The 9,932-nt window shown below is 44.5% G+C and overlaps 2 protein-coding genes across 3 annotated transcripts; both read left to right on the forward strand.

The window, feature by feature from the left end:
- The first annotated feature begins 523 nt into the window (after positions 1-523).
- On the forward strand, positions 524-4,864 carry LOC127293279 (probable ethylene response sensor 1). The gene is made up of 6 exons (XM_051322856.2): positions 524-717; positions 1,349-2,294; positions 2,624-2,992; positions 3,073-3,339; positions 4,112-4,239; positions 4,417-4,864. The coding sequence occupies exons 2-6, from the start codon at positions 1,389-1,391 to the stop codon at positions 4,649-4,651; spliced, it is 1,905 nt and encodes a 634-aa protein (XP_051178816.1). The 5' UTR covers positions 524-717; positions 1,349-1,388; the 3' UTR covers positions 4,652-4,864.
- A 1,689-nt stretch (positions 4,865-6,553) lies between these two features.
- On the forward strand, positions 6,554-9,353 carry LOC127293280 (uncharacterized). 2 transcript variants are annotated; one of them, XM_051322857.2, is made up of 6 exons: positions 6,554-7,028; positions 7,435-7,546; positions 7,715-7,920; positions 7,998-8,025; positions 8,854-8,962; positions 9,058-9,353. In XM_051322857.2, exons 1-6 carry the CDS (start codon positions 6,744-6,746, stop codon positions 9,137-9,139), a joined length of 822 nt encoding a protein of 273 aa, XP_051178817.1. In that variant the 5' UTR covers positions 6,554-6,743; the 3' UTR covers positions 9,140-9,353. The 2 variants fall into 2 exon arrangements, with proteins under 2 accessions (XP_051178817.1, XP_051178818.1); XM_051322858.2 differs by having other exon boundaries at positions 7,435-7,537.
- Positions 9,354-9,932: the final 579 nt, after the last annotated feature.

Here is a 9,932-nt window from a genome sequence, read left to right on the forward strand (position 1 = left end):
TCATCTGTGTCATGTGCCTTCGGTGGTGATCGACAGTGATTACGCACGAAAGCGTTAACTTTCCAGATCAAAGTTGATGTGGCTAGTCTACCACCCTGAAAAGTGAAGCTAATCACCTGCTCTCCCGGCACCATCATCTGCCGCGTTGCAAATTCCCGTGACAAAAAGCAGCTAAAACAATTTCTTAAAATTCAGAAATCCACTTCCCAGCTCGGGCAATGCTTCCCTGCTCCGATCCGGCGACGGCGACCCTGCAGACGATAGCCCCAACACCACCCAACTCTACCGCTGTCAGCCCGCGTGAACACTCGCTAGCTCGCTGCCGGCCTGCCGCGGCCACGCCCGCGCTGACGGTGGTCCGCCAGTCCTCGTACCCGTGGCCGTGGCCGCCGACGACGGCTGGCAGCTTTCTTTAGCGTGGAGACAAAAGGTGAGAGGCGAAAAGAAAGACCACGGGCGAGTCCAGTGCAGCAGCCGCGGTTGGACTCGCGTTTCTTTTGGCTTTCCTTGTTTCTTTGCTCACCCCGTGCCGTGTGGGGTGGACGAGGGACGGGCCTGGCTTGGCTTGACGACTTCACTGTTCGTCCGTCTGTCTGCGCATCTGGCTCCCTTTCCTTTCCTTTTCAGCGCCGCTTCCTCCCTTCCACTCCCCGCAACCTCCCGGCCAGGGGCAGCCGTCCTGTTCCCCCCCCCCCATCGTCGTCGACGCCGACCGAGGTACTGCCCCTGCTCTCTTTCTCGCCCTGCATATATGCTGGGCAGATCTGGGGTTTCGTCTCGTCTGTTCCTCGGGGGAGGCAGCAGCGGTTGGGGCTTGTGGTCAAGGGCTGGACTTTGGAGGGACAGGTCGATTTTTAGGTGTAGGCGCGGGGGGATACATCGATGCTAGGGGCAGCGCCTTCCTGCAGCGTCGCTGAGCATGCTTGGCTCCGATTGCTTCCCGGCCGAAGCCGGCAGTCTGTGTTGCTGCTGAATGGGGAAAGGGTTACAAGTGACATGCTGTGCTGAAATGTGGTGGGTGTATGTAACTGGATTTCGGAAAACTTGGGTCTCGAAATTAGACGTGGTAGTGGAAGGAAACCGTGATCGTGGACCGATAACCACCTACAGATGGTTAGCTGTGGTGATTGCCTCTTGTTGCATGCTCCGTAGGGCATAGGCTTCTGTTCATATTCAATGCGTGTTCATGAGCTTTAACTGCTATTTTTTGTTATTGTTTGGTAGTTCCTGACTTCCTGTTACGTGCAAACGGGAAGCGACACAAACTTGTTTGTGATCCGAGGGATGTGTCATGTGTGTGAGTGGGTTCATGCCATGGCAACTCATCTATACATTTCTTCTTCCGCAGGGAATGTTGTGACAGCGGATGCGTCACTAGAGCTCGAGGGATGGAGAGATGCGACTGCATCGAGCCGCTGTGGCCGACGGACGAGCTGCTCATCAAGTACCAGTACATCTCCGACTTCTTCATCGCCCTCGCCTACTTCTCCATCCCGCTGGAGCTCATCTACTTCGTCAAGAAGTCGTCCTTCTTCCCCTACCGATGGGTCCTCATCCAGTTCGGCGCCTTCATCGTCCTCTGCGGCGCGACCCACCTCATCAACCTCTGGACCTTCACCACGCACACCAAGACCGTCGCGATGGTCATGACCGTCGCCAAGGTTTCGACGGCGGTCGTATCCTGCGCGACGGCATTGATGCTCGTGCACATCATCCCCGACCTGCTCAGTGTGAAGACGAGGGAGCTGTTTCTGAAGAACAAAGCTGAGGAGCTGGACTGGGAGATGGGCCTGATAAGGACGCAGGAGGAGACAGGGAGGCATGTCAGGATGCTGACTCATGAGATCAGGAGCACGCTTGACAGGCACACAATTTTGAAGACTACTATCGTTGAGCTAGGGAGGACCTTGGGGCTGGAGGAATGTGCCCTGTGGATGCCGTCGCGAAGCGGTTCGAGCCTCCAGCTCTCGCATACTCTGCGCCACCAGATTACCGTCGGGTCATCTATACCGATCAATCTTCCTGTGATCAACCAAGTTTTCAGCAGCAACCGGGCAATTATAATACCCCACACATGCCCTTTGGCACGGATTCGGCCTCTTGCAGGACGATATGTTCCACCAGAAGTGGCTGCAGTGCGAGTACCTCTTCTAAATCTCTCAAACTTCCAAATAAATGACTGGCCAGAGCTTTCAGCGAAAAGCTATGCTATTATGGTTCTGATGCTTCCATCTGATAGTGCAAGGAACTGGCATGTGCATGAGTTGGAGCTTGTTGAGGTTGTCGCCGATCAGGTTATTGCCACTTCTTTTTTCTCCAACACAATGCTGCTTCTTTTCGTTTGGTTATGTATAACATACATATTCATAGGAGTGAATGATGTTCAATACTATGTTTTTAAACTCATATGCTCGTAGTTGTTTCAGTCAATAGACTCTTTAACTGTAAATTCTTATTTATTGGCAAGTATGATGTTATGATCCATTGTATCAGATCATTCTAAAAAAATCTTTATTTCCTTGAAACGAAACGGAACCAAGGCTAATACATGTTGGTATAACATTACTACTAGTACATTATGAAATGATATTGCAAGCTGAGATGCTTCTCTTCTTTTTTCCAGGTTGCAGTTGCACTCTCTCATGCAGCTATTCTTGAAGAGTCCATGCGTGCACGCGATTTACTAATGGAGCAAAACGTTGCCCTGGATTTAGCTCGGCGAGAGGCTGAAACGGCCATCCGTGCTCGGAACGATTTCCTAGCTGTTATGAATCACGAAATGCGAACACCAATGAATGCTATTATAGCTCTCTCTTCCTTACTTTTGGAAACTGAACTCACTCCTGAGCAGCGTCTAATGGTGGAAACGGTTTTAAAAAGCAGCAACCTTCTAGCAACACTTATCAATGATGTATTAGATCTTTCCAAACTTGAGGATGGCAGCCTTGAGTTGGAGATCAGAGCATTCAATCTTCATGCTGTTTTCAAAGAGGTCTGCAACATTATCATTCTCTGGTTGTCTAATGTCTATATGTATATTTCATTTGCCTGAAATTTTTGTTGGTCTTACAGGTGATGAGTTTCATCAGACCAATCGCAGCTATCAAGAGTCTATCTATGTCTGTTATGTTAGCACCAGATTTGCCATTATGTGCTATTGGTGACGAAAAGAGGCTAATGCAAACTATTCTGAATATCTCTGGCAATGCTGTTAAGTTCACCAAGGAGGGCCACATCACACTTTTAGCCTCCGTTCTCAAGCCTGATTCTTTAAGAGAGTTCAGAACCTCAGACTTTCATCCAGCTGCATGTGATGGCCATTTTTATTTGAAAGTTCAGGTAATTATAGAGACTAATTTGAAGGGTTTGTCTTGTTAAAGCTATCAGCTCATGTTCTTGCAATAGGATTCAGAAACAAAGATCTAAATACAAAATAACTTAAATACACCATGTATCTTCATAGTCATCGGAGTAACCTTTGCTCAACATGTGCATGCATGAAATTACGCACGTCTGACCAGGCTGATAACCATTGGTCTGCTGGCATGTGGTGCATCGGAAATCTTGGTTGGAGGGCTGTTAAAGTCACATTGTTGTGAAGTTGTCCATATGACTTGCTGCTTCACTGCAGGCTAGGTCCGATAAATGTTTTTTCTAGTTTTCTCTATACGGCTGTACCATTGGGGCTATCTTTTATTGCTTGTTGCTTGAACACCGGAGAGCAAAGAGAGACTGAAATTGAATTTGCAAAAAACCACACGGTATTAAATTGAAACATAAAGCAGTGGCGCATGAGATGAGAAACCCAAACCAACCCATCATCTTCTCAACTATGCAAGAAATGAGTTAAGATATAGTAACAACAAAGCATTACATCGGAAAAGCACACATGCTGACAGGACTACTTTTTTATTTATAGCTGATGCCAGTGTTCATGAGAATAGAACTGGAATAGAAGTTTCTAAGGTTACAGTTTATGAACATGTCATAGAAGAATGACGGTTTTCAAGATGACTTAAAATCATTATCTAACTATAAAATTTACGTGTTATCAGGTAATTATTAATCAGTTTCTTGATTATTTACGTCCTTTGCCATTCTTCTGTTGCAGCTAAAGGATACAGGCTGTGGCATTAGCCCTCAGGATCTACCTCATGTATTTACAAAATTCGCTCAAACTCAGCCTGGTGGTAACCGAGGATACAGTGGTAGTGGCCTTGGCCTTGCCATTTGCAGGAGGTAATCCACTGCACGCCTCAACCTCCTTACTAGTAAACCTTCTACAGGTTATTGGGTTTGGTAACTCAGTTTCTCTCGAAGCAGCACAAGGATGAAGGATATATATTTACTTTGGCTTGCAGGGGTTCATAATCACCCATTCTAAAACTCGGAAACCTTCTGAAAAATCTTATGTAGGTTTGTTACTCTGATGGGAGGGCACATCTGGCTGGAGAGTGAAGGAGCAGGAAGAGGCTGCACAGCTACATTTATCATTAGGCTCGGCGTATCCGACAACATGAATGCGTATCAGCAACAGCTGACCCCTCACGCATGGCCAAGCAGCGCAAATGCTGATTCCACCGGTCCGAGGGCTCTTCACGAAGAGAGGAGGCCGTCTTCTCTGAAACCTCGATACCAGAGAAGCGTATGAGCTATAGTGTAAATGATCGACGGCAGTTCGGCTCGGCAGCAAGTAGGTAGTAGCTAGTTTTTGTACTCTAATTTTGTGCTTAGTCTTGCGGTAGCTGGCATATATTGTACAAGTAATGTGTATAGCAAATGGGACTGCAGAGTGCAGTTATGTTCCTGGGTACAGCACTAACTTGCTGTGTTCAGTAGAATATACTGTCAGCGGATTTGCGTATTCCGAGTGTGCTTGACCCTCAGAGGCGCTCGTCAGTCGTCATAGCCTGCCCGATTATATCAGGTCGAAACTGTTCTCTCCGTAGAAGCCATGTGCAAAAATTCCAACGAATTCTCAAATTCTAACTTATCTTATTTGGAAGATATAATAAAGAATAATATAGAATGAATAATGCTTCTACTAATTCATTCCTACTATATTCATAATGTTTGATCTTCACATGTATGAACAATTCACATCCGTCACATATGTTTATCTTTAGAATTGATGGCAATAGACAATAGAGTTTGTGCTAACTGAGCTCCCGTGAGCTTTTTTTTTGCGAGAGAAAACTTGTTTTACTCAAAACATCAGAAATTACAATCTGTATAGCATAAGCTTGCTAGACCCTTTGGCCTAGAGGCAAGCCAAACTGCCGTACTAGCACTTGTTCTAGCTAAATTTGCCAAAAAATTACTAGAATTTTGACATCTTTTAACGTTAGTAATACAAGTCTGACAAACTTTTTAGTAGGATTTTTATTTCTTGTATCATCGGTGCATAAGCAGACCGATCAATATGCCATTTTTTCTTGGATATATGCACATGTTCTCATAATCTTATGATTTTTGTGCAGAGTTGTTGTGGTCTATTTTGCTTTATAAGAAATATAGATAGATAGGTGTCTCGACTTTTTCTAGATAAGGATATATCTGTAACTAAAGTGTGAAGTAAGACACATATTTCTAGACGGAGGTAGTAGTTCATATTGAGATTTTACACTTTATAGTACACATCATTGTCTACCTCGACCCCCTTTTGTTCGCTCAGCTTATTTCTTCTTTGTAAAACACACATAAGTATTCGCAGTACGTGAGTAAATTTATACCTTTTGTTGGTGATGTCAATTTCCCACACTCTACCTCTACAATTTTCCAATACAAAAGAAAAGGCTGACAAATTAGAGAAGAACGTACTCCCTCTATATAGAAATAAATAACACAATTTTATCTAGATATGGCTGTATCTAAGTGTGTAGATATATCTATAATAAATTGAGTTACTTTAACCTGGGACCATATAACCGGTTTGAGTGGGACATTGTGTTTTGGCTCATAGGACCACATGAACCCATTATGTAAAATAATTTTTAAATTTATTTTAAAATATTTTAAAAAATCCAAACAAAATTCTAGGTGTGCATCGAGACATTCTATGTTAGCACACGAAGTTTGTGCGGAAAATACATATTTTGCGGCCTATGTAAAAAGAAAAATGTCTCATGAAAATCTATTTTAGATTATATAAAGAATTGCCTTTTTACACCGGCCATAAAAAATGTTTTTATTCCGCGACACTTCGTCTGAGATCATAAAATGTCCGAACATACACCTGGATACTTTTTTCAGAATTTTTAGTCATTTTGAAATATGCTTTTCATACGGTGGGTGCACCTGCACCTATGAGCCAAAGTGAATATCCGGTTTGAATATTGGTTCCGTCCTAAGTAGGCTCAATATATTCAAATTACTAATTTAAACCAAAGTTCTACAGTATGACCAAATAGATAGAAAAAAATACCAACATAAAAAAGTTTGAACGAATACAAAACAACACGCCATATATTTCGGAACTGCTGGAGTATAAAATTCTCAATGTGGCCCACCTGAACGTGACTTGATCCTCCATTTCGTTCTATAGTTTGCAGCACGGCACCGAAATCCCCAATCCATCGAACACACCGTCCACCACTATCCTGAGGTCGCGTGCCTGGCTAGGGTTTACTTCGCCGTCGTCCTCTCCGACTCCGATTCCACCTACCCCTCCTCCTCGCGCCACACCGGCGGGAGCAGAGGACCAGCCGAGCGGGCGACCGATCGGTCGATCGATCGAGGCGGGGATGGCGCTCAGGGTGGCTGCGGCGGCGCACAAGATCCCCCTGGAGGTCGCCCACACCCTCGTGGAGATCGCCGAGGTCGCGCGCTACGCCTACGAGCACCGCGCCGGCCACAACCCGGCCCACGACGACGGCGCCGCGACCCCACCTGCGGTGTCCGCTGACGAGGCGGAGGCCGCGCGGTTGCGGACGGAGAACGCCATCCTCCGCGCCCGCCTCGCCGACGACCTCGTGCTCCTTCGCGAGCTGCAGGGCGCGCCCTTTGTCTCCCAGGAGTGCCCTCCCGACGTGAGCACCTCTCACTTCCTCTTTGACATACTCTCAGATTGCTTTTATCCGCAGTTCGGCTTAGAATGAGATATAACTCCTTGTTGTGTTGTTACAAACAGTTGTTCATCCACAATTTAGCATTACAACGAGATATAGCATTATTGTTGTGGTGGACTTTGAGCCATAGGCCTTGCAGTTATGTTAGTTCCGAGTATTATGCTCTATGCTATTATAGAGAGTGTTAGTATAGAACTTTACATTAAGTTCACTGTTTAACAAGAACTAATCATCTAATATCTCCATGATATGAACTCAACACCAATAGTATAAACTTATAAAATCAACACACTATTCAGTTTAGAATTGTTTGATTTCATTTTTTATGTTGACTGATATCTTTTGGCGATGTGATTTCGTGATGCAGCTGCATAATCGTCTTGTAGCGACAGTCAACAACGCTAGCTTCCTTGCTCATCTTGAGAAAGTACGAGACGAGCCAATGCATCCACATACGGCACTATCTGGCGGTATGACAGGTTCATCCTTGCTAAACCTTGTGAAGTTTTTTTTTGAAGTAACACTAAAAAAAACCATGTGAAGTTTGTTGCTGAACTATGCTTTCATAGCAACTCTCTGTTCCTCTTTTTTTGTTCTGTAATTCTTATGGATTTACATCATTCTTCTCTCTGATCGAATCAAACCAGAGGTGGAAGTTGGAGATACTCCAGACACTAAAGGTGAAGGGAAGAATGGGTCATGGGTCTTGGTTTCCTGTGATACTGCTGGGGGGAATATGGAGGAAATTAGTGGAATTGATAACGAAAATTATGTAATGGTTAATGAAGATGACATCGTCGATGCTCTTGCTACCTTTGTTGCTAGGTGCATTCTCGAAGATCCAAAGTCCAAGGTATATTTTATTTTCACGAGTTGGGATGTCCTCTTCGGCGCTACTTCATCATCTAACTTCTGTTGTTTTTTCTCCAGAAATTATCACCGAAGGAGCTGCAAAAGGGTATGGCTGTCCTCTATGGTTTTGCTCAAAAGTTGAACTTTATAATCTTGTAAATATGGTTTTTGCCTGATATTCCCTTAATTACACCTTCTTCTTAGTTAATGGATAAAGCAAAGCTTTTGCCTTCATATTTTTTTAAAATGTTGTAAATATTATTTTGTTTCTTAAATCTTCGCTCTAAAACAATGACAGCGTGGGTTGATTAATTTGGTCGATCTATAGTTAGTAGCTTAGTGCTTTGAGAAAGTTGACCACCATGGAGACATGGACGCTGGCAAAAAAATGTCAGAATTTACAAGATAGGCTGTTTGCAATTGAGAAAGTTCATCATAATGGGGACCTACTGCACTTGTGACATTTGGGAGATTAACAGCTCGCTGCTATGTTATGGACTTTATACTACAAAGTTGTTGCATGTCTTTATCTAACCGATTACTCGAGGATCTCTCGAGTCAGGGCATAATAGAGATAACTAACTAGCACATCTGGTCCTATTTTAGAGACTCGAACAAGTATTTAGCCATGATCAAAGTACGTCCTTCACTTTGATTGAGGTTGTATGTTAATTACCCTTGTGCTCAGGCTTTCTCTATTTCACCGAAGAAACAAATATTTTGTTGAAATTAGCTTAATTATTACTCCCTCCGTCCAATAAAACTTGTTGGACATTTGTTAAAATTTGGATGTATCTAGATACTATTTAGTGACTAGATACATCTAAATTTTGACAAATCTCAAACATGTTTCATGGGACGGAGGGAGTAGTACGCATGTGGCTGACATTTCTATTTTATTTCATATGGATTCTAACTTCTAGTTTGTAAGCAGCTGTTGCAACGGCGTTGAGCTCCATGACAGACCGGAAGAAATGGATAAGTTTCTGGGAGGCTGCAAAGGTGATTTACATATTGGCAACTTGGGGGATCACAATTGCAGGGTAATATTCTCCCCTTGAAATTTGTATGTCCCGTGTTACAAACTTATAGGCAAAAAACACAGTTGTTTTGATTGTTTTTTTTTGATTGGATGCAGGCTGTACAGGAGTCGTGCTGTCCTGAAAATGGCAGCGAAAGGAGCTGTCGTGTCCACCAAATTTATCATGAAGGCAATGTGAGATGCCAATGAATAGTGGCATCATGAACACGAGCAACAATCAACAAGCTGTAAATACAAACTCGTCGTGTTAACTGTACATATGTGATATGGTTTAAGCCTGTAAAGTTCGAAGTGATAACTATTTCTCTCATCGTGTATGAATAACGGGGCATATGTCTGCTTGACATGTTTCAATTGATATAGGAGCTCTGTTCCCGTGTGTTTGCAGTGCACCAGAGTCTCTCAGGACTGATTGCCCTTCCGTTTGAACTGTCTTCTTTATCTCTCCCTCCCTCCCTCTCTCCCTCTCTCCCTCTCCCTCTCCCTCTCCCTCTCCCTCTCTCTCTCTCTCTCTCTCTCATATTTTAGGTAGTCGTAACTTCTCACCTCACGGCAGACTACATAGACCTGGTTGCAGTGTTGATCGGTTTCATCTCAATCTCCCTCAATTCAATTTCTTTGACATGCAAAATCAAATACTCCCCTCCGTTCCAAAAACCCAAATGCTAAAAAGTGCTCGGAGGCTCGTTGTTACGTCTCGGCCTCCGATTTGTGGCCGTTGGATTCTCCTCTGGCGTGTTCGATCACGCGCGTGCCCGCCTGGTTTTCTGACAACTTCCCACCTGGGCCCGCGTGGCCACCTGTGCGAGAGAGAGGGGCGTTTGACCATTCCGCTTCGTCTTCCTCTGCCGTTCCCTTTCTGTTCCTTCCTTTCCCCATTTCTCGTCGACGAGCACAGAAATAGCTAGGGTTTCTCCACTAGATCTTTCTCGGTCTTGAGCGAGCGCGCGAGAGGCCTTGAGCTCGTCGGC

Source organism: Lolium perenne, chromosome 4 (assembly GCF_019359855.2).
Source record: "Lolium perenne isolate Kyuss_39 chromosome 4, Kyuss_2.0, whole genome shotgun sequence".
Taxonomy (NCBI): Eukaryota; Viridiplantae; Streptophyta; class Magnoliopsida; order Poales; family Poaceae; genus Lolium; species Lolium perenne.